This window comes from Podarcis raffonei, chromosome 1, assembly GCF_027172205.1.
Source record: "Podarcis raffonei isolate rPodRaf1 chromosome 1, rPodRaf1.pri, whole genome shotgun sequence".
Lineage (NCBI taxonomy): Eukaryota > Metazoa > Chordata > Lepidosauria > Squamata > Lacertidae > Podarcis > Podarcis raffonei.
The window spans coordinates 68,581,697-68,605,786 of NC_070602.1; the positions used below are offsets into that span (position 1 = coordinate 68,581,697).

The 24,090-nt window shown below is 38.5% G+C and overlaps 1 protein-coding gene across 2 annotated transcripts in view; it reads left to right on the forward strand.

Annotated features, from left to right (window-relative positions):
* SBF2 (SET binding factor 2) overlaps positions 1-24,090 on the forward strand; it is a 206,580-nt gene that overhangs the window by 127,695 nt on the left and 54,795 nt on the right. For both annotated transcript variants that reach the window (XM_053391246.1, XM_053391253.1), the window contains 4 exons: positions 1,385-1,483; positions 4,258-4,462; positions 5,669-5,778; positions 7,283-7,432. In XM_053391246.1, coding sequence (XP_053247221.1) covers positions 1,385-1,483; positions 4,258-4,462; positions 5,669-5,778; positions 7,283-7,432 — 564 coding nt within the window. The remainder of the gene's footprint in view (positions 1-1,384; positions 1,484-4,257; positions 4,463-5,668; positions 5,779-7,282; positions 7,433-24,090) is intronic.

Sequence of the window (24,090 nt, forward strand, 5' to 3'; positions counted from 1 at the left end):
AACAATGGGAATATTCCCAGGCATAATGAATGCATGAGAACATATTGCAAGTTCTGTCGTAATAAATAAAAAGTGACTACTGCATGTTACAGACAGTTTAGAATCTTTAAAAATTGCAATGGCAATATTATAACATGGTTTTACATACTCCTACAAATCTTTCTGTATGACATTTATGGGAGTTTGTTAATGCAGAGAAGAAATGGGAATGGGCAAATGTTGCTTTTAAAATAAAACAGTTGGGTTTTCATAACTGGCATGACTAGTGCCATAAATTTTACAATTTATAAAAAAGAATAATGAACTATTGGGGAATCATGTTTATTTATTTACGGTGTTTCTATGCTCCCTTGCAATCAGTTTGTTTTGTTGATTTGCTGTGTACACTTCTGAATGCTGAATATAATACACACAAAAACAGATTTTGACAAAACATTCCTGTAGCAATATAGCTTGTATTTAAAACATGAACTGCATATTGAACCGACCCACACCCGGCAATCATCATCTGAGGTCCGAAGGGTGGCAACACAAGAGTGGACCTTTTCTGTGGTGACTCCCTGCTTGTGGAATACTTTCCCCAGGAAGGTTCATATATTAAAGTGCCAAGCAAAAACATTCCTCTCCCCCTAGGCCTTCGGCTAACTAAACAATTTATGGCCTTTTAACTGAAAGGGGGGGGATTTTCATATATATTTTTGTTACTGTGTTACGTATTTTTGTGTTTTTATATTCTAAACTGCCCTGTGATCCTTGGATGAAAGGCAGTATAGAAATTTAATGAATAATAATAATAATATTGCTTAGCATATTAAATGTGCTATATGAATTGACATTTGTCAATATTATTTTAAAGAACTATACTACCAGATTAGAAATGGTTCATCAAATATAATATTCTACTTCTGGAGTCTGTTTCCACAAAAGCAAAGTTAGAGATATTGCATGATGTGCGCAATATGATGGGACAGACTTGTCTTTTCATTAGAGGAGTGTTGGTTTCAAATTCATGACTGGGCAATAAACCAGCATATATGAATCCTGGGAAATGCGGGTGCATGCAGAAGGTGTTTCAATGGACAACAATAAAAGTACCATATAATGTAGCATACAAGTCCTTTCTTGGATTGAAGAGTGCCCGGTCAAGCTCAAAGTCTGGTTCATGAATGTCCAAAATGGACGACTCAGACTGACCAAGCCTCTATTTGTGTAGATTAGTGGGGCTGAGCCAGTCTTCTGCCAGTTGCAGCTTCTGGTTTGGGGTCATTGGCAGCAGAACTGTTTCTCAAAGTCTTCATTATACTAAACTTTATTTTAGATCCTGAAAAGAGTTACTTTACTCTCCAGAAAATAATTAATTTTTTCAACTTTTTCCCCCTTTAAGTTGGTAGCATTTGAAGTAGAGAGAATTAAATCTGAGGAAAGCAATTCATCAAAAATGTTAAAGCATGTCAGAGAACTTGCAGACCAACTGTTAAAAAATGTAAGTACAAAGCATTCACATATTATAATGTCACTGAATAATGTTTCACTTCAAATTATTGAAGCTGTAGAAATTTAAATAGGAATCATTGAAGCAGTGGAAATTTAAATAGAATTAGCCTTGAATGTATGTTGAAGCTATACATATAGTTACCGTATTTTTCGCTCTATAGGGCGCACCTGACCATAGGGTGCACCTAGTTTTCAGGGGGCGAAATCAAGGAAAAAATATGATTCCCCCCCCCAACTCTGGGAGCAGCGGACAGGCTGCATGCAGCCTGTGCACTTCTCCCAGACCTCCCTGCTATTGCGGGAGGTGGGGGAATTCCCCTATCTCCCGCAAAAGCCCACAGGAGGGAGAAGGGACTGACTCGGCCAGTCAGTCCCTTCTCCCTCCTTGGGGAAAAGCCCCCAAGAGCGGCACACTCTTTAAAGGCTGCGCGGCTCCTGCGGGTTTTTCTATAAGGTGGGGGAATTCCCCCACCTCGTAGAAAAGCCTGCAGAAGCCCGCAGCCTTTAAAGAGCGTGCGGCTTTTGTGTGCTTTTGCAGGAGGTGGGGGAATTCCCCCATCTCCCGCAAAAGCCCACAGGAGCCGCGAACCCTTTAAAGAGCGTGCAGCTCCTGCGGGCTTTTCGACCGAGTTGTGGGGCTGGCGGCGGGGGGAAGCGCTGCTTTCCCCCACCGCCAGCCTCCACACCAGGTCCTGGAGCAGCGCGAAGGCGTCACGCACCTTCCTGCTGCCCCCTGAGCCTCTTGGGCTGGCGGTGGGGGGAAGCGCTGCTTTCCTCCACTGCCAGCCTCAAAGACCAGACTCTCCTGGCTTCAGCGAAAGCAACGCGAAGCCTCTGGAGCGCAGGCTTTGGAGGCTTTGCGTTGCTATCGCTGAAGCCAGGGAGCCTGCATTTACTCCATAGGACGCACACACATTTCCCCTTCATTTTTAGAGGGGGAAAAGTGCGTCCTATAGAGCGAAAAATACGGTACTTGTTTGTATAACTTAACTGCAATGATTATTGCATTTGGAGACCCATTTACACTGAATCTAACTCAAGGTATCTTTTCTTAATATTAGTTGAAATATGCCACTCACTTTTAAGTTGTGTCAGATATGCAACAACCAAAACCATGCCCAGAAATGGGAGCCATATAGATAAAGTAAGATGAAACTAGTCCCCTTACTTGTGTATCTGTGGCTTCTACTTTCTTGCTTGGAACAATAGTTTCTGCTTGACTTTACTAACCAGAACCAATGCCATTTTTGAGCAACCCTAGAACTACTTCAATACTGAAAGTATGACAGCTATTGTTGTTCTGTGTGTCAACGGAGCAGATGTATTGTGATCTGTAGGATATCATTATTGTTACATTTATGTTTCTGGAGACTTTCCAGCCGAGGTGTGTGTATGTGGATGAGACAAAGGCTCATCATTATTTTTGTTAAGCTCTGGGTTCCCAACAATGGAAAATGGGAATAAACCTTCATTGACACCATCTTTTCTACCATACCACTGAATTGCTGATAGCTAGAATTGTGCCATTTGTGATTAAAATCTGAGAGAGGGAGAAGATGTCTGGGGACAGCCTCAGAATGGCCATTGCATGTTCCTGTGAGTTTAATTATTGTGCTGTTTTGGGGAAAGTGTTGCTTTAGTGTGAGACTGAATGACTTCTTTACAGAATCGCTTATGATGAGATTACTCGTGTAAACAAAATTAAAACAGAAGCAGTGTGTTAAATTAAGGCCAAAATCAAATGATGGAAAAGGACAAGTGAGATGAGTGGCTGTATAAACAATATTGTAGAGATAGTGTGTGTCAAAGATTTGTTGCAAGCACACATGGAAAAGTGGAAAAGGAGGTGAGGTTAAAATCCCCTGTGAGAGCTTTTCTGTGTAAATAAGCTTGAAATGAGGCTTATAATTTAAATAAACACTGTCTGAAAGAACAGTTAAGTGTTATTGTATGCCCAGCTGATGTGATGTTCTGGGTTCAGTGTATTGTGATTGTATTTTAGCACTAAAATTTTAAATCAACACTGTTATAAAAATAGTTTGTGTGAATTTATGTTATTGTTGTGAACCACATAAAAGTTGTAGGGAGTGAGAACAGAAATGTTTTGCTATAGCATAAAGACTATAGGACTACCCACAGTTCATATACTGCAGCATAAAAACACAGTGTACATACTTTTACATTGTATAATTTTTGCTTTGTGAACTAGTATTAATCATTTTGGAAAATTGCATGTGCTGTATAGAAGAGGATTGGATTGCACATCTATTCAGTTTCAGAATTATACAAGCTTAGCCTTGTGTTACAACTTTGTTTTTTGTTTTTAAAGGTTGATCTTATAAAAATGAACATTGAAAAATTACAGTTACATGAATTTGTGATAGAGCATTAGTCATTTTAAAATTCTACACAAAGATAGTACATAAAGTTTTATTACTTTCCAATAAGCTACAAACTTGATGTTTTTGAAACACAAAAGAATACTTTGGGCTCAATCCAAAGTGAAGCACATTCAAATGGAGCACTTTCATTCATTTTATGTGTTATGCACATGCTTAAATCAAACATGCTTAAGTTTTTACTAGTGAAGGCTTGATATTCCTCTTAGGGTTACACAATCACTTCCACGTTTTTGCTAAGTGAAATAATATGTCAAATAAGTCTTTTATTGGTGTAGATACCAAGATGATACTCTGTATTGTTATAAAATATTGATAGAAAGTACTGAATACCTTAATTCAAGTAGTGTTTATTTTAATTCAGGAGAATCCAAATCCTCACCTGGCATTCCAGAAAGTTCCACGACCTACGGAAGGATCTCACCTGCGAGTTCATGTACTTCCTTTCCCCAAGATTAATGAGAATCATGTTCAGGATCTAATCCAGGAAAGTTTGGTTAAGAACCAAAGTGCACCACCTGCTTCTCGTGTGGAAAGGAAATGCGTTGTTCCTGCTGGCCCACCTGTTGGTAAGAGAAGCCACCCTATGTTTAATTCTGCTGTAACAATTTCTCCTGACAGGATAAATGTGGATATTTTCATACGTTTTCCCACATTGATTCACAGTGATGTGGGTTTCACAGTTAAGAAGGGAGTAACACTTTAGCCATCGAAATAAACCACTGATTTGTTTAATGATAAGAATAAAGTTGTCATTAACAGTAGTCCTGTTCTTATGGTTGTGGAATATATTTTGATGTGATGGGAAGTAGCAGTTTTAAGAAAATAGATAAGTGTACTCTGTGGTATCAAAATAAATATTTCTGTGTTCATATTAGTTTGTTGAATAGGTCTGTGTCCTACCCTCCTCTGAGGTGCTTAGATCCTCCCACCCAACGTACAAGAGCTGACATTTATTCTATTAAAGCACAGAAGTATTCGCTACATAGCCTATCGTGTGTGCAGGGTTCTGCATTGCTAATGGATTCCCCACTGCCATAATAGCTATACCAGTTAGCCAGCCATCTTTTCTATTTGGCCTTACCATCATCAGTGCATTAACTAACTTGAGTCATTATTACATATTAGACTGTTTTCAGCAGTTGAGGACTGCCTTCTTGACAATTTGGGTAATACGGTGGTTGAAATAAGGGTGCCTACTTTGGCATGGGCCCTGAGCTGTTCATTTGGGGCCATGTGTCATGCTGGATTTCTAACGGTAAGACACAGTTTTCTCTGCTAGGGGAATCCCCAGGGTGCCATTGTTTTCAAAAAGCCAATGGCATTTCTCATTATTTGCCCTGGCTTGGCCCCCAAATCCCTTTTAATTCTCCACTGCTGGAATCCCAGGTATCTTACTTCCGTAAAGGAGTATAACCCATAATTCACAAGGGTTTTGCAGGGGAAATTGATCATCAAAATGCCAGATTTCTGCTTGTTCTTGCTCCTGAATATTCCTTGCCAAATTCATATGGATTTTAAATTCTGACATGCTTGCACAGTTTTCCTCTTTGGGGGGAAAATGTCAGTCAAGTCTGCCCACGTATCAATATGATAGACATGACTGTGCATTAATAGGGTTGTGTTCTTCTGCGCATTTAATGAGGACAAATGTAGCAAAATAAAACAAAGATACCCTAGGAGTTATTCTAGGAATGTTTCTAATGCAATAGCTCTTTAGTGATGGTTTTTACAAGAAATTGTTTCACATATGTTTCTACTTCTTTCTTTGTTAGTTTCCATAGTAGAAAAGTCAAGTACGGTTTTCAACAGTGCACAAAGGCTGGAAGTTGTTAGAAACTGCATCTCTTTTATATTTGAAAATAAAATTTTGGAGACTGAAAAGGTAATAAAAAATTCTGCTAAACTATTTGAGGAGTACTTCCAAGTTAAACTCATACATGTTAAGTGATTGACCTCTTTACTACTCCTGCCAGATTGTAGTCCTTTTTCATTTATTCACTGTCCTCTTCATCAAGTATCAGACTGAAAGTACTGAGGTACCAGTTAGGGTGGAGGCAGTGCATGTGAATATGTGGATTCCTTTTTACTCTAAATTAAAATTGGAATCTTACCTCACCCTCTTGTTTGCCCCTTCTCTGTTACATTTCTGTACATGGAACCCACCCACCCCGCAAATCTTCCCTGTTTTTCTTTACCTTATACATAGAGAGGTCACTCCTCCACCCAAGTAATTTTTCTTCTTTTCCACCCAGTGAACAACCAGGTCCAAACAGTATTTCCTGTTTCTCTTCTCCCTGCTCCAGCCCTTCATACCCTAAAAGTCTGTCTCCAGCTTCAGGTTGGTTTGTTCCCTTACTTCAAAGCTGGAGACAGACTTTGAAGGTATGAAGGGTTGAAACAGGGAGAAGAGAAACAGGAAATACTGTTGTGCAAATAGATTTTTGTTGTGCAAGCAGGCAGGCATCTTTGGATATTGCCTTTATTTTATTAATACAAACAAATCAATGTCCTAAAGAACTAAGGGCTAGATCAATTAACCCACTCTACTAGTGGAAGCCAGCACAAGGGTTCCTACTGGCACTATTTTCACTTGCCTTCCCTCTGCATACACACCCAAATCTACTCTAGAGGGTCAGGAGAAACTCTAGAAAGAGTGCATAAGGGAAAGAGATGGGAAATCATTCCATTGGCCAAGCAGAAATGCTTCTGATGAAGAACAATCTCCCTAGCACAATGTTGAATTCCACCCTCAGTCATATGACTACTTATACAACATCTTTAAAGTCTGTGGAAAGAGCACTGCTTTTCACACATTCATTAAAACCTACAAGACTGGGCACTGCCATATCTCAGTATGTTGCATACTCCTTAACTTTTGAGACCACAACCAAGAAGTTCCTTCTCTAAGCCCCCACATTTCATTCAGTTTTATAATTTAGCATGAAACTGTTGTTCGGTTAGGAAATAGGAATACAGTGGTACCTTGGTTCTAGAACGTAATCCATTCCGGAAGTCTGTTTGACTTCCGAAACGTTTGAAAACCAAAGTGTGGCTTCCGATTGGCTGCAGGAGCATCCTTCACTCAAGCAGAAGCTGCACCAGACGTTTGGCTTCCGAAAAACATTCAAAAATCAGAACACTTTCTTCCAGGTTTTGGTGTCCGGGAGCCGATTTGTTCATCAGCTAAGCCGTTCGAGAACCAAGGTTCCACTGTATATGAAAATCTGGGAGAGTTTAAAGAGTTTAAACCTATCACTAGCTTAAATGCTGATCGTTTAGAGACTTTGTTGATTTGGTTTACTTTATTTACAAATAATCCAAGTATTAGTAAAGAACTCAATTAAACTAATGTTTTGTGCAATTGGAATACATTTTTCTCTATATAGACTCTGCCTGCTGCACTGAGAGCCCTAAAAGGAAAAGCAGCACGGCAATGTTTGACACAGGAACTAAGCCTACATGTTCAGCAAAATCGAGCTATACTGGATCATCAGCAGTTCGATTACATTGTACGGATGATGAACTGTACTTTGCAGGTACTTAAAAATTGCTTTTAGCAATTTACTGACTACAAATGTTCATGTATGTGAGGTACTAGATTGCATTGTATATTTTGCTGTATTTCCAATTAGCTGATTATAACTGCCATTTATAATTAGCAGGGTGATATTTTAGCATTCTTCCCTCTTCCTACAAAACTTTGCTCCTGGGGTTCTGAGCATCACTCAACCATTTTTTTTGCACTATAAATGTGAAGCATTTCTTTTCCCTGAAAGACAGTAAGGGTTCCATCTTTCTTTGGTAGCATTTGTCTTACACTTCAAATTGTTGCTAACACATGGTTTGTTTATTTTATAGCATCTGAATGCTTTCTACACTATACCTACTACTAGATAGTGAATGAGAAATTACAAGTGATGAATAGTGCATCAGTTTGTTTGGTTTTTTAAGTAGCTGGGGGGGGGAGTTACTGCACTAAAGTCTATATCGGGGTAGGCAACCTAAGGCCTAGGGGCCGAATGTGGCCAAATCGCCTTCTCAATCCAGCCCACGGACGGTCCAGGAATCAGCGTGTTTTTACATGAGTAGAATGTGTCCTTTTATTTAAAATGCATCTCTGGGTTATTTGTGGGGCATAGGAATTCTTTCATATATTTTTTCAAAATATAGTCCAGCCCACCACATGGTCTGAGGGATGGTGGACCAGCCCACGGCTGAAAAAGGTTGATGACCCCTGGTATCACTCAAGAGCAAGAGAATTTCATGGCAGAGACCAAATTTTTGGGTTATGGAAGTATACAAAAATATTTAGCACAATTGAATCAAATTATTCAGAAACTTTAATAGCTGTGTTTTTCTTTGACCCATGAGTATTTTTCTGTAGAAAAGAACTTTCTTCAGAATGCTTATGATTTTGATTTCAGGGTTATTTTCTTTTTCAAGCTTCTTCATGACAAAACCGAAGAACTCCCCCTGTGCAATTGTCTGCTACTCAAAAGCAATGTTATCTCATGAAGCTTTCTTGGATTTGGAATATTGGGATAACTGTTGATACTAAATATGCATTTAAAATATGGCTACTTTAAACCAAGAAGTTTGAACTAAGCCAGCTACTTTATGAATTGTAAAATATACACGGGTGTCTGAGGACATGGCCAGGAACTAGAAAAATCCACATGAAATTTTACCTGTCAAATGTTCCATATTTACTTCTCCAAGGAATCATTCTAAAAAGGCGCCTGTGTTAGATAATAAACACTAGAATTGCATTTCATTAAAAATGCCAAAAGTGACAGGATATGCATCATTATTGATTTCCTTAAAATTGTTATAGAATAGCATGTAGTATGTAGGGAAGTTGGCACTGTGAGAGCCCATGAGCAGGAGCACCACATTGTCTCCACCAATACATCTCACAGTGCAGATCTCCCCACCTCTTCACCCCCCTCTCATGCAGCACCATCCACCCTCACTGACTGCTCCCAACAGGATCCCAACAAAAGTCATTTGAAAATATAATTATATACAGTAACACAGTTAGTTATACATAGTACCTATATATGTGTATAGAATCATATATAATATTGCATTTCACAGATTTTTAAAAGTTTGCCCAGCAGATATGTTTGTCTTATTTAGGGACCACCACTTGACTTTATTATACAAGGATAATAATACAGTAAAAAGACTATGTCTAATAAACTGTGATTCACAGCCCATTCAAAATCAATCTTTGAATGTGGAAAGTGAAAAGTGTGTTTGGGCTGTAAAAATTAATCTACCGTATCTGTATAATATGCTTTACATGGGAAAGGAATTAACAGTACATAGAGCACTGAATCAAAAACATGTAGGAGAACGTCAGCTTTGGAGTACTTGCAAAATAAAGAGAGGACCTTAACACAAATTAAACAAAGTGCAAGTTAAGACAGCATTCAAGTTAAACAAAATAAATCAAAACATCCAATTGCATTTTTCTCATAATATAATTGTAAGCTGCAGTCTATTCTCATTTATTCATTTTCATCTTTTGCCCACTCCGTCCCAGAAGCACCACAACAGTAAATTCAAATGAAACAAACACCAACATTAACATCAGACAAGCAAGACTACAATATTCAAAGTTCTGCCTAACCCTGTTTTTCTTTTTGCCAAACCTCCTCCCGCTCATGCTATGCTTCTTACCCAGGGGAGTCCTTTTGATTCTTCCTGCATAGTACTGTAGTTCAAAGATCATTGCCTTAATGTGCAGTTTCATTATGACTGTTTATTAATTTTCAAGATGCCTGCAGGGAGGTTGTCAATTAAAAGACCAATGCCAAAACTCTTTATAGACATTTCTGCTCTTTGGTATTTGTGAATAATAAGTAAAATATCTCTGGAAAAATAGATTTGATCCAGAGCTGCAGATCAGAGGTGAGCCCAGACTTGCATGATTTCCTTTGGTTTTTTACCAGAACCCCATCATCTACCATAACAGATCATACTACAAAATGGCTACATGGGGACTACCTACATATCCAGTAACATACCTGAGGTACTATAGATAGGAATTCTAACATCAAGCCCTAAAAACTGCACAAGAACACAAAGGACAGGAAAAAGGCAACTGATTAACAAGCCCCCTTCGCAGGTGAGGGATAAAGTGGCTTCAACCTCATTTGCTCTTAATTAGGTTGTCTCATTTATATTGAACAATATTGTGCTCATTATTCATTAACTGACTACTTATTGGCTTGTCCACATGCAGATACATAAACAATTTAAAATGGCGAAACCAGGTTATTATTATGAGTGCTGAAGGATAATGGGCAGCAAAGATATTTCAGTGGTTGGATATGGTTGGGTAGCAAGTTTCATAATGAGGTTTTAATATTTCCTCTTCAATCAAACAACAGTGAATTTTCAAAGCACTTTAAGAACTTTTGCTATGAACTTTTTTTTAAAAAAATATCATAATAATGAAAATACTCCTGAGTAAAGAATTACACACAGGCCTACTTTACATATCATGTTAAGTCACACTATGCTAACATCTGCTTTGCTCTTCCCTTGTCCTTTTCATTGTTAAACCAAGCCATGATTTGGCTTAGCATATCATCTGAACCTTGGCTCATGGTTTGTCTCATTCCAGACAAACCCCAAGCTGTAACAAGGGTTTGTTAACCAAGTGCTTTCTTCTAAGAGGATTGATGCTGGCAGCAAACACTTAAAACACATTGCTGTCCTAGGCTGTTTTAACGTAGATGTTCCAAGGCGAAAAGGACAAAGTATTGCAGGCTTACTGGGAATTGCCTGCCCATGATTGATATTGCTCACTTGTTTCAGCTGATGTTCACAGAATCTCATAACTATCATAGAATGACAATCAAATGGAGCACAGTTCAAAGACATGGTGCATTTAAAATCAGAATGCAGCTTGCAGTTTGAGTTCAGAATTTTATGAGCTAGCAAAAACTCATAGCCAAGGACTGGTGAACATCTGTATTAGAGTAATTTAAGCCTACTTCTCACAAAAGTGCAGATTAGGTTGCAAAACTGTCTGGCCTACACAACTTCAGGATGCATATTGGGACTTACACAACTGTTATCTTCCTTTGTATGAGAACACTCCCTTGCATAAAAACTAGCATGCCAGGGATAAAACCTTTCTGTCCATTACCTGGTTCTGTTTGTGCAGAGATATGGAGGGTCTTTCAACCATGTGAATTACTAACTGCAGTCTGAAGTAATATACTCTAGAAACATGTTACCAGCCTTATCTGGTCTTTGCCAGAATGAGCTCTTATCTCCCGGACATGGGCAAGGGTAGCCTTTAGATGTGGGTTGATATTTGAAGGACCATATACTCCTAAAGCAAGCTGCCCAGTACTCAGATCATCATAATTGGTGATTGTCCCCAGTCTTTAGAACTGTTATCTCCCCAGGGACCTGCCAGTTTCCCTCCAGCAGAGAGCAAACACCTTTTTCTTTGGAAATATAGTACGTTATAGTTACTTACCATCTACTACTTTTTGTATGATTAGTTGCATGCTGCTGTTTATTCTCTTAGGTATATTTTCTGCTTTTTCCATTTTTATTTGGTCATTTCTGTAAATATGGTATGAGATTCTTTGATTTTAAATACTTTTTTTTAGCCATCCTAAGTATATTTCGATAGAAAGGCAGGATAAAAATACTTTTAATAAAAACAAAATGGAAGAAGGCTTTGTCTAGAAGGACTCTGTCTGAGAGCTAACAGTCACTTTGGTTTCTTAGGAGAATAAATGAAATTTCATTTTATGCTGTTTATAAATCAAACTTCTCAAATGGTCATGCATTCAGCAGAATAGTTCAAGCAATAAAACTGTTTTGTGGATAACTGTAGCAGAAGGACTTGTTGAATGAAAAATTTGATATACCTCATGCCTCATTTCACCTGAGATGTTTGCATATATCATATTACTATGCCTTGTCATGTGTTAGCATATTTTCATTCTTTGTGCATTAACTAGGGATTAAAGTTAATGTGATGCTAAAATTGCTCAGTTAGATTAAATCACTATTTATGGTTTTCACCAGTTTCTCCCATGTTGCCAAAAAACAAACCCCAGTTACAGAAAGAATAGCAAATAAAATATGCAATGTGTTAAGAGCAGAATTTCTGTTGATGTTTTCTGTCTGATAACCTCCGTTGCTTGGCTGAGTGTGAGGAGGTAGACATTTATGAGAATTAAAAAAAACCCCTATGAATCAAATACCCTATATTCAGAACAATTATGTATATACTATAATAGGTCTATGTACCTTTGCTTGACAAGATTTTTTTAGACTAAAGGGTGGAATTCAATATTGCACTCTTCTAATTGTTAAGAACATAAGAAGAGCCTGCTGGATCGGGCCAATGGCCCATCTAACCAACCAGATGCCTGTGGAAAACTAGCATGCAGGATTTGAGCACAAGAGCTCTGCCCCCCTCCTGTGGTTTCCAGCAACTGGTATTTAGAAATATGGCTGCCACCAATTGTGGAGAGCAGAACATAGCCCTCTCCTCCATTGTTCTCTCTGTGTGAGCATTGTAGCTTGCTAGGTAGATCATTCCCCCTCATATGCCATCAAAATAAACAACTGACCCCCAAGGGCATCTAAAGTCAGTTGTACCCAATAACAGTTACATAAGTTGCAGCAGCATTTTCACAGATAAATCTAAGTATCTTGCGAATATAGTAACAACATACTCTATAATTAGCAATTTAATAAATTGCTTGGTCTTCTTGAAAAGGGTTGAGGAGCACATTGGACATACCTAAAGTAGCCATTTGCATTTAAGCTAAGCAGGTGATTACATTTCTTGCTAGATTTTCTTAGTACTGCACATCTCCCTATTTTAATATGTTGTTCCTAACCACTGTTGGTCCAAAAAGTTGTATGTAACAAATACATTAGCCAAACAACAAATACTACATTTAGTTTTACTTATGTTAATTAGATTCCTTTTGGTTTAGATAATTTTATATTGTTTATTAAACTTGTGTACTACTGCTATAAACGACATCTCCATTTGGGCCATGTCGTAATCCGCAAAATGTTCAAGAATCATTGAGAAGCTATTTCAATTATTTGTTTTCAAGCTGTGGTTTTTGCTTAGAAACCCTTGGAAGGCAATCCGTTTAATTTCACATGTAATAAGACAGTTTCTGCTTCTACTGCTTTCCTATGAAATTAATACATTTAATGAATATAGCATGCAAAAATAAAGTCAAACTAAAATGAAATTTTACTATCTATCACGGCTTGATAAAACAATATGGTTGGTGCTTTTCCAGCACCTCTAACTTTCCCATAGAGTACCAGGAGGTGTAAATTAGCTCTAGGTTTTTAAAAGCTATCTGTGTAGGGAGGGAGTAAGGACCATAGATATAGATACAGCTATCACACTAGGCAACTGCAAGAGCTCTCCAATTGAGCTTCTCACTCCAGCTGAAGCTGTAGGTGACTTGAAGAATGGGGATTGACTGGGAAGGATGTGCATGGACTGTTGCCCTTCTGCTTATCAAGTCTTCCTCCTATACCAGCCACGTCTGGGGAAATGGTGACAGTGAGAGAGCATAGTTAGTTGGGTACGTAAGCGGAGACATGGATGCAGTGGTTCTTTTACCACTTGGGCACAGTGGGAAGTGGGAAATCATATAGATTGGCAAGACACAAGAAAATGATCTGTGCTGATATTACTATTAAATAGCAATGAATTCCATATAAAGTAAAAGTGTGTGTGTTACTCGTATCACTTGCACTTGAAGCAGCATGCAAATCTCAGTTTAAATGTGGAATGTTAATAAAGAATGAAATGTTTTCTTTATAAAGATTATTTTTAAATGCCGAACTTGTCTTCTCCTTCTAGATAAGCTTAAAAATATCAATAAAGAATGAAATGTTTTCTTTATATAGAAATTTATAAAAACATAAAATTGGCTTCTGCAACCACATAGTGCATTAAAACATGTCTGTCAACTGTGATGATAGTGTTGACAGGAGAAAAGTCATGGAGTTTGTATTATTCTGTAAAAAGAGCAATCTATTGTGTGTCTCCCCAGACTCTGAATCCAAGATTAAAGTGCATGTTTGATATTCATAAATTAAACTAAAATCAATGTCACTAATAAGCCCCTCAACTTTTTATTGGTTAGCTGTCATTAGTATTTCTGCCAAATGTACTGTTTCTCAGGGCCATGTGATGTTTGTCATGTGGGGTGGGGGAACAATATGGTCAGGGAAGCCAGGTTAAGACCATGGCATGGGTGGAAGGGAACTTTAATCCTTTGAGTTTGCCATTATCCCAATCAGATTGCTCCTATGTACCTGCTGTTTCTAATGGGAGGAAGGTCCAATTGGCACTAGCCTAATTGATTTAGCTTAATTTGATTGGCCTAATGTGCTTATTACGCGAACTGGCTAATTATATAAATTATGCTTCTGTATTACATGCAAATGCTTGTTTTTGGTGCTAAATATAATGCAATAAATACAATTTTTAAATCTAAATAAATAAACAGATCAAAAGAGGAAAATATGTATATTCTGGAGGAAGTAGTTTTTTTCTCTTTTCAACAGAATAAGCATGATTTTCAGGGGAAGTGAGGTACCATATTTTGTTTTAACTCTGCTTCAGAACACTTCTAGAGAAATGCAACTTTATTCCTTTGGGAAATTCTTTCTGTCTTTGAGGGAAGTACTATTTTGTATTTACTTTTTTGCACCAAAGCAAAATCTGTTATCAATGTTCTGAAATGCTCCTGTCCTGTTGGAAGGCACCTAGAGCACAACCCCAGGGCATAATACAGAAGTTGAATAAAAACAGAATGGAATTGGAGAAATCCATTCATCTGTACTCAGAGGCAGAATTGGAGCAATCAAGCCACAATTTTGTAAGTGCAAGAAGATGGAACAAGGAGGAGAGAGAGATGACATGTCTTTTATGAAAAGTGTATGCAAGATAAATCAAACATTCCAAAGGCAGGAACCAAAGGGGGGCGAGCTATGAGTGGGGAACTGGGCAAAGGATATATTGATGGCAGGTCAAGTTCATAAGAAAAGTTCAGACTAACAGCAATGAATGAAATATGAAATGCAATTTATTTCTGCAAGGGAGGCAAAAATTGTTGACTATAGGGCTTGCCCCAACTTCCTGTTTGCTATATGGTTCTGTTGCAAATATAGTTTCCTAATTGGTAATCTTCTGAAGTTATGTGATTCTGAGTTACATTAACTTTTCATTTTTCTAAAACCATTTCAAATATTGTGTTCAATGTGTAAATTTATAAATTAGTTTGTTCAACCTGAACAATGTATGCATTTATTATATCAGATATAAGATCCTTAAAACAGAAGAATAATGATGTACCAGGTTAGAAAAAGGCAATTCCAACTAATATTTGAGGGGGAGGGATAAGCTTTTTAAATATATACATTTTAGGGGGGGAAACGTCTCTCTGGGCCAGGTCTAGGGATTAAGCTCTATAAATGAGCCATTTACAACAAAATACAATCAGGTAGATCAGAAGTTCAGCAATTATTTATAATATAATACAGCTGTGCAAAGCTACTTATCTTCTTCATATTGCCACAATCTAAACTAGCATGGAAACTTTCTGAGGTCAGTATTACAATAGGGTTATCTGTTTGGCTGGCTGCATCATCCGGTTTTTTTAACTGTTCCAGAAAGCATTTGCCTTCCTCTGGGGTTTGGACATACATTGCCAAAGTTGTGTGGGTAATGGTTAACCTAAATGAAAAACCTGATCAATAACTTCAGAGGGTGTGACTACAATTTTATCACAGCCTAAAGTGCTACTTTACTTTAATGGCTCTGGTGAGAGAAGTGTGTGTGCTCTGCTTAGTTGTCTGTTCATTACTATCCAATCCAATCCTGGTGGGGGACACCTGGTGGGGGACCCCCTTCCGGGGTCGTTTGTCCACCTTTGGTCCCCACCCTGCACTCAGCTCTCACCTGTGGCTCCTAGAGGCTGTCAGCATGTGACAGCAGTCACAGCAAGGGAACAGCTTCAACCAGCCAGCTAAACTAGGTGCGGGTAGCCGATGCATCTCAAACCCTCAGTGAGTTAGGGACTTCTTGATGTGAAGACCGGCTCCAACAGATTAAGTGGACAAGGCCAATAGTGGGTCCAAGAAGGCAATTTCTGTACATGCTGTAGAGGTAAGTGAGGGGCAGAAAAGTCTCTTCAGTGCTGCTAAAGCAGCAGTTTGACTTCACTCCCATAAGTGCACTCAATTGTCTCTCAAGACAGACGGATGCCAGATAGAAAAATGCAGTGTGTTTATTCTTGCCTCTTCCTCCTGTCTTTTGCACAATTTTTTATTAGAATTATACCTGGATAAAACAGATGCTGTTTCTTTGAAGTTACTTTGTTTTCTCTATAGCTTTATGTTCTTAAGTATTTTTATCATTGTGCCAATTTACATGTTTTTGTACCAGCAATGCATTCTTAAATTCATACTTTCCATAGTTCCTATGATTTTTATTTAAGAGTTAGAAATTTAGCCCTGCATAACAGTCTGGGGAATTCAGAAAGCCCAGAGATGGTATTTCTAAATTGTGCTAGATGTCAAAATGATCCTCCTTTTGCAAGGGGATTTTCATGATTACCTTTTTTTTGGTTCTCTTGTGACAGAGCAGGGGTTTTCCCCCTTTTTTTATAGCAAGCAGTTTTACTACATTGACTAAATTGTTGCAGAATCTAGTTATGGGAAGTGATTATGTACTTTTCTACAATGGCATATCCTCTAGCAAATGGAAATAACTGTAAAGTTTTAGGAAGATTTCATGTAATTTAAGACTCATCTTTGTTGATTCACTTCCTAACACGCACATGTACACTCCAAGATTTTATGTATTTCCAAAGGGAGGTTATTGTATTGTAACATTCAGTTCACTGCTCCTCACAGCGACAAATATTTATAGAATTACTCATACTATTTTTCTTTTGCTGTAGTGGTCACAATAACAGCGGTAGCTTCAGAGCAGTGGGGATTTTCATAAAGAAAATTGTGTGTCTTGCAGGGGGAGCTAAATAAATTCCTTGTGCACCCCCTGTGATCCAATGGAAGAGTGCTATTTGTTTTATAGTTGCCATTGTGTAGAGTTGCCATATTTCAAACAGTGAAAATTCGGTTAAGTTACTAACCTTTTTTAATGGAAAAACAGCACTGCCAACATGGGCTGCCATACATCCGGATTTTCACCCAGGCACTGCTGCCGACTACAGTATTCCAGATATGTCTGGGAACATCCGGATGTATGGCAACCCTGCCATTGTGCCACAATTTTTCTTTGTTTCTTCCTTACCTTCAGATTCTGGACTTTGCTAGTGGAAGCAGTATTAATAGGCTCCTCAGAGTTAAATGAAATTGCATTCTCCGTAGATGTGCATGCAGTAAGGACTGGGGCAAAATGTGCCCCCATAGGCCAAAGGGCTGTATCCCCTGGAGCAGAGGGCTGCTTTCATTCTGACTTCTGACTTCCCTGAGCACAACTGAGAGTGAGGTAGAAACTGAAGAGATGGGCATGTAAGGCTGAATGCTGGAGGTGTAGCTTCAAGACAGGATCAAATGAAAAAAGAAAAATCGAAGGAATTATTCCCTATCTTGAGTTGACTATTTTAAAAAGAGTAATTTAAACAGAGAGATGCCTGTTACGTGCTAATCTGATTCTGCTTGTCCCATGGGTTATGTGGGTTTCACATTCCTGCTTTTTGTTTTAACTCGGTGTTTGCTTCAGCCTGTAAAACTTTAAAGTCATCTGGAGATTAAGCTCAATCGATGCAAGAATATGTGACTGATGGCTGAGATGATTCAGAGCAATGACCAAGCAAATTGTTCAAATTACTTGAAGCCCTGATCTTCTAATTAAGCTTTGTTTAATGTGCTTGCTACGTGCTGCTTACTGAGACTTCGTTGCTAGTCATCCAGATGACACACATAGCAGATTTAATTCCCACCATTACTATTTTAATTCTCTTTGGAAACATTATTTTTTTCTCTATATATTTTCTTAGTAAATGTATAAGAACATTAACAATTGATCAGTTTATGTTGCTGGATGCATAAATAATCAAACTGCATATGTAATTATTTATTAGTGCTTTTTATGTTACTTTGAGATCACTATATTTGTAATGTAACTTTTGATACGCATGCACTTTGTATATCTGGTTCTCACACCATACTAAGCCACCTCTCTCATGTTCCTTTCCTCCCTAACAGCCATTCCACTCATAAGGCGGGGTGAAGCAGCCGCCTCAAGCGGTTCTGCCCCCCAGCTTTGCTGCTGGTATCCCTGGCCTCTAGGGGCAGAGAGGGATTGGCAGCAAGCCTCTGCAAAATGCCTCCACTCCTGCTGGTTCAGCCAGAGGGGAGACTTTCCTCAACCCAGCTTTGCTGCTGGGCTTCAGGCAGCCCTTGAGGACAATACCTTATATCCCCCCCCCAATTGTGGATGCAGAAGTGGGATGTTTCACCTCAGGTGCCAAATTGCCTTGGGCCACCCTCCCCCTAACCTTAGCACAGTTGCCTTTCAGCTTATAAAGAGTATTGCTGCATTGTCATTTTGCATGTAGCCACTATCATAATGTTCCACTGTGCCAGAAGCATTGGGAACCAGTGAAGGATAGTCAAAGCAGATGCACTCTGTTTTTCTATACCTTGCATATCAGGGTGAGAGTGAGATTCTGAAGGCATTTGTACCATGTGATTTTGATCAACTGGAATACGATCTAAAGTAACTGAAGCCTGCAGTATATTGCAAATCATTGATTACAGTGGTCAACAACAAATTTGTTGTCTGCGTTTTTTCAGTTGATTTAGGATGAATCTGATGCGCTGAATCCAAAAATCACATTGGTTTTGCTCAATCAGGTCAAGTTTTTGAGCTATGGCCACATGTCGTTTTTTACGTTTTTGTTCACATGTACGCTTGTGTGGAGCATTTTAGAAGAAGTTGGTGGGGGTAAAATGCCATGTTGAATAATTGTTTTGATTGGAAATGATTATTTTAATGACAAGAAGTATTCAGGTCCGATAGTTCTGGGTGATTATGTCGAAAAGGGATCAGTTTGAAGTCATAAAACCTCGAAATCTTCCATAAATTGGTGCGGCTGGGATCAACAGGAAGAACCAGAGCAGCCTCAAGTATCCTGATCTTCAATCAGCACATCGTCCTGTAGCTCATTGTGATGAAATTCCAGTGCATATCTTCGGAGAACTTCCTGACATTAGTGATGAAGATGCCTCCAGTGTTGAAGGACATGAAGAAGAAGAAGTGGCTCTTGAAGATGATGCTCCACATCCATTTTCCCAAAAGAAGTTGAATGATCTAGTTTGCAACCTCAGCTTGTCAAAGGACTCTGCCAAACTGTTGGCATCTAGATTGAAGGAAAAAAACCTCCTCTCTTGACAGTGCTCGCATCAGCTTCTTCGGCAACAGGCATCAAGAGTACCTCCGTTTTTTCTCGGAAGAGAAGGACTTGGTGTACTGTGCAGATATTGCGCAGGTTCTGCTCAAGCTTGGAATGCCACAGTACGAACCCAAATATTGGAGTCTGTTCATTGACAGCAGCAAGCAATCACTGAAATGTGTTCTGCTATACAACGGCAACCAGTTTACCTCTATACCCCTGGCTCACTTGAGTACACTGAAGGAGAACTATGAAGCGGTGAAGTATGTGCTGGAGAAAATTGGTTATGATCAGCATAAGTGGTTTATTTGTGTTGACCTGAAGATGGTGAACTTTTTGTTGGGACAACAGTCTGGCTTCACCAAGTACCCATGTTTTCTGTGCATGTGGGATAGTAGGGACCGTGCTCAGCATTACACGAAGAAGGACTGGCCTGTGCGGGAGGAATTGGTGCCTTGCAAAAAAAGGAACGTCATCAACGACCCTCTGGTGGACAGAGACAAAATACTCTTCCCACCGCTGCACATCAAGCTCGGCTTAATCAAGCAGTTCACCAAGGCTCTGGACAAGGATGGTGACTGCTTCACTTGCTTGTGCCAGGCTTTTCCAGGATTGACATTGGAGAAGTTGAAAGCTTGCATTTTTGATGGTCCTCAGATCCGTCAGCTCATCAGAGATCCAGAGTTCAGAAAGTCAATGAACGAAGTGGAACTGGAAGCATGGAAGGCATTTGTTCTGGTAGTGAAGAACTTTCTTGGCAACAATAAGGCCAGAAACTATGCAGAACTTGTCAACAACATGCTGACTGCTTTCAGAAACCTGGGCTGCAACATGAGCGTCAAGATGCACTACCTATTTTCACATATGGACCGGTTTCCTGAGAACCTGGGTTCAATGAGTGACGAGCAGGGGGAGAGATTCCATCAGGACATGAAAGAGATGGAGACCAGGTATCAGGGTCGCTGGGACGCAGCCATGATGGCTGACTACTGTTGGACTCTGAAGAGATACCTCCCTGCCGCTGAGCATTCCAGGAGTTCCAAGAAAGGGAAGTTCAAGCCCTGAAATTTGAAAAATGGTGAAGCAACATGCAATTTACGTGTACTTACCTTTGTCAATGCCCACAATTCAGTTTACAGTAAACCTGACCTGATGGAGAGAAACGGATGCCATTTCCTGATTCAGCAGTGCAAAAATACCCTAAATCAGTTGTAGAAATCTAGACAACATTCAAAAAGTAAAAAATTGTTGCCCAGTGTTATGAAAGCCATAACCCACATGCCCCCAATCCTACTGTGTCTGGTGTATCTGTTTAGGTTTGAGTTTTTTTCTATAATCAAGCAGCATATAAATTTTATAAAATAAATAATTATATTTCATTATGTACTGTACTCCATTGTAGCATTATCATACTTGCAAAATAGCACTGTTCAGTAGGATATCTTTTTAACTGTCCTGGCTTTCCCTTGGGATTCTTGGGAACAGTAGCTGGTAATTCTTAAACATTCCTAGATTCCTTTCAAAAGTACAACATAGAGAAGGAAACTATGGCAATTAAATCACTTTAGGTTTATATTGTAGGCTTGCACACTTTCAAAATATTAACCCAACAAGGAATGTATGGGAAAATAATGGATTCTTTCATTATCTAACTATAGATATCTAACTATGATATAACTATCATATAAGTTAATGAAAGCTTGCAGGTGCCATCTACCAAGTTTTTAATCTGTGATATTTTAGTGTATTTTTGGTTTCTATGGAAGCCGCCCAGAGTGGCTGGGGAAACCCAGCCAGATGGGCGGGGTACAAATAATTAATAATTATTATTATTATTATTATTATTATTATTATTATTATTATTATTATTATAAATTCATTTGAAATGTGTGACTTGTGGACAATTAAAGGTCAGGTGTTGTGTTCTATACAGTACCTTTCATATAGTCACGTTAGTTTAATAAAAAAAACCCACTTAACATCTGCTTAGTTTTCCTCCTAACAGCACAGAATGCTATGTTTAGGCCTTCTACAACAGACATTTTTCAGCTGCCTATCACTCTTATTTTCATTTTCCTAAATTTTTGTTTTATCTGGAATAAAAGTTTCAGAGTCCTGTTTGCTGCTTCTGCAGACATCAACTTCCTTAAAAAAGGAAGAATCCAGTTCTTGAACAAGACCTGGATGAGGGAGAAATATCCTACCATTTCAGGTAAAAGGGAAATATCACACCACTTGAAGAGAATTGAAGATGTGTCTGTAGTGTTAGTGATGAGCCCCCTGTGGAAGCACACTTGGTGCATATCATGCATATACCATCTTCTTACTCTATTCCTAATCTTGGGAAAAATGTGTTTTTCCAGTCCACCATCTTCTAAGGTAGTTCGTTCCATTGTCAGAACAGCTCTCGCCATCAGAAAGTTCTTCCTAATTCTTATTTGGAATCCCCTTTGTTGTAATTTGAATCCATTGATTTGGTTCCTATCCTCTGGAGCAGCAGTAATGCTCAGCGTCTATTGATATTTTTTGTCTTCCTAGTTTGTCATGTGTTATAAAGCATCCCACTGCTTAATTTAAAAACTATTTGTAGAATAGTTCTACAAATTCTGTTGTGGGCCAGTATATCACAGATGTTGTAGTTTAAGGTTTGGACAGAGTTGCAGCGAATGAAGTCCTGCTGTGAAATAAAAGTCAAAAGGCATCTTGGCATCCCAACCATTTCCTTGGGAGAAGATTACAGCCTGAGTATGCTGAACTTTATTGCTATGGGCCTCATGACAGTTTTCAGAAACATGCATGGCATTTTTGCTAAAGAAACTCAGATGTGCAGAAACATAGGGGCTGTCATTCTTGTATTTTATCATTGTCTTAAGGGGGGGAAGTGAAGAACATGAGCCCTTAGGTTTAATAGTTTTTTGTTACAATAAGTGACAATACTGATGTGAAATGTAGGAAATCACTCTTCTGTGACGGTTGAGCTTTTTTTCTATTGTAAGAGAAGAATGAAGGAACAATGAATCTTACTCTATCAGTGTCATCACTGATTTTGACCGCTGTTAGTTTTAAAGTACTGTAGAGCTGCTCAAGACAGATGTTTTGTATTGCCAAAACTTAACAATACTATTGAGGGTAAATCTAGGTAAAATTTGTTTTGGGTTGCAGTAGAACTAATTGTCTCCAAGTCTGACTAGTGAAAAATTGCATTCAACCCTCATTCCCCCCCCTTTCCATCTTGAATTCACTCAAACCTATGAATGCCTGGCTCCTGCTGAACCATTTTTGTGCTGGGGAATGCACCAGAAACAGGATAATCTATGGACTAGTCAGCCTTTAATAACACCATTGTACGTCCCAAGCTTAATAACAAATCCGATAAACATGAATAAATCAGACCTAGCTTTTTGGTTTGGCTTGTCAAGTTTTGGGGGAGATTGTTTGAAGTTCCTAAGAAATTGTTTGTTAGCTTATTATGAGAACACTCACCTGACACTTTGCATTATTTCCTATGGTACCATTTCTAATTCCCTCTCCTGCCATGGTTTTTTCCTAAAATGGCTACAGCAAAAGAGAAACAAAGGAGCAACTAATCTGTCTCATCTCTCCTGCTGTCTGATTTGTCCAATCTCTCTGCCCACCCCCCTCCATGGTTTGTACTCGATAATAATAATAATAATAATAATAATAATAATAATAATAATACCCTACCCATCTGGCTGGGTTTCCCCAGCTACTCTGGGAAGCTCCCAGCACAATAGTAAAAACTTGATAAAACATAAAACATTAAAAACTTCCCTAAACAGGACTGCCTTCAGATGCCTTAACATGACAAATTTTAAGAGGCAACAGTGCAGCATAACCAGGTGGCAGTCACTCAGGCATGTAGAGGCCAACCTGATGAGCAAGAGAAAGAGGTCACAATCAGCCTTGAAATATATATATATATATATATATATATATATATATATATATATATATATATATATATATGTATGTAGTTGACTGTGCTCCCACTCACCCCACCTTCTTGGATGTCTCACTGATACCATAACTTAAGCATACTGAATATTAAACCTTTTCTAGCATACACTTTCTTTTTCCTCTTGCTCTATTATTTTTTAAAAATCCCTTTTATTTTCTTGTTCTCATCACTCCTGACGCTCTTGGTCCTTTCAGGTTCCAGTATTAACTTTCCAAGTAGATTAATTGCTGCTAAGAAAATAGTGGTATAAATTATTAAGGGCAAGAATAAATATACGCATACATATTTAAACCCTAAAACGCATAAAGAACCATCTGCTTCTTTTTATTGCAATTGCGGGTTGATTTTAATTTGGTTTGCAATCGCTTGATTTATACTCACTTTGGAAAAATCTGAGTTGCATTCTTGGCAGCTCAGTTAACTTTTTGAAATGTTTACGGAGATTGAAATCAAATGGTTACAATCCGAACACATATTCTAAATTTAGCTTTCCAGTGCTCTTTACGTTGTTGCTTGTGTGGTTTTTGTCATTTATTTTAATGTACTGATGTCATGTGGAAACTAAATTAAACTAAAAATGCATACAAACTCTAAATGCACTGAATGAATTGTCAGAAGCGAAAGGAAAGTACGTACAGAATCTAGAACTCTGCAGTAGTGCTAATGCAGCTCAAGAGGAAGAAAATCTCAAACATTACTGGAGGCCAGTGGAAACCATCACAACAGTGGCAATTGTTGTTAAACAGCCTATGGCTAATTATTGTAT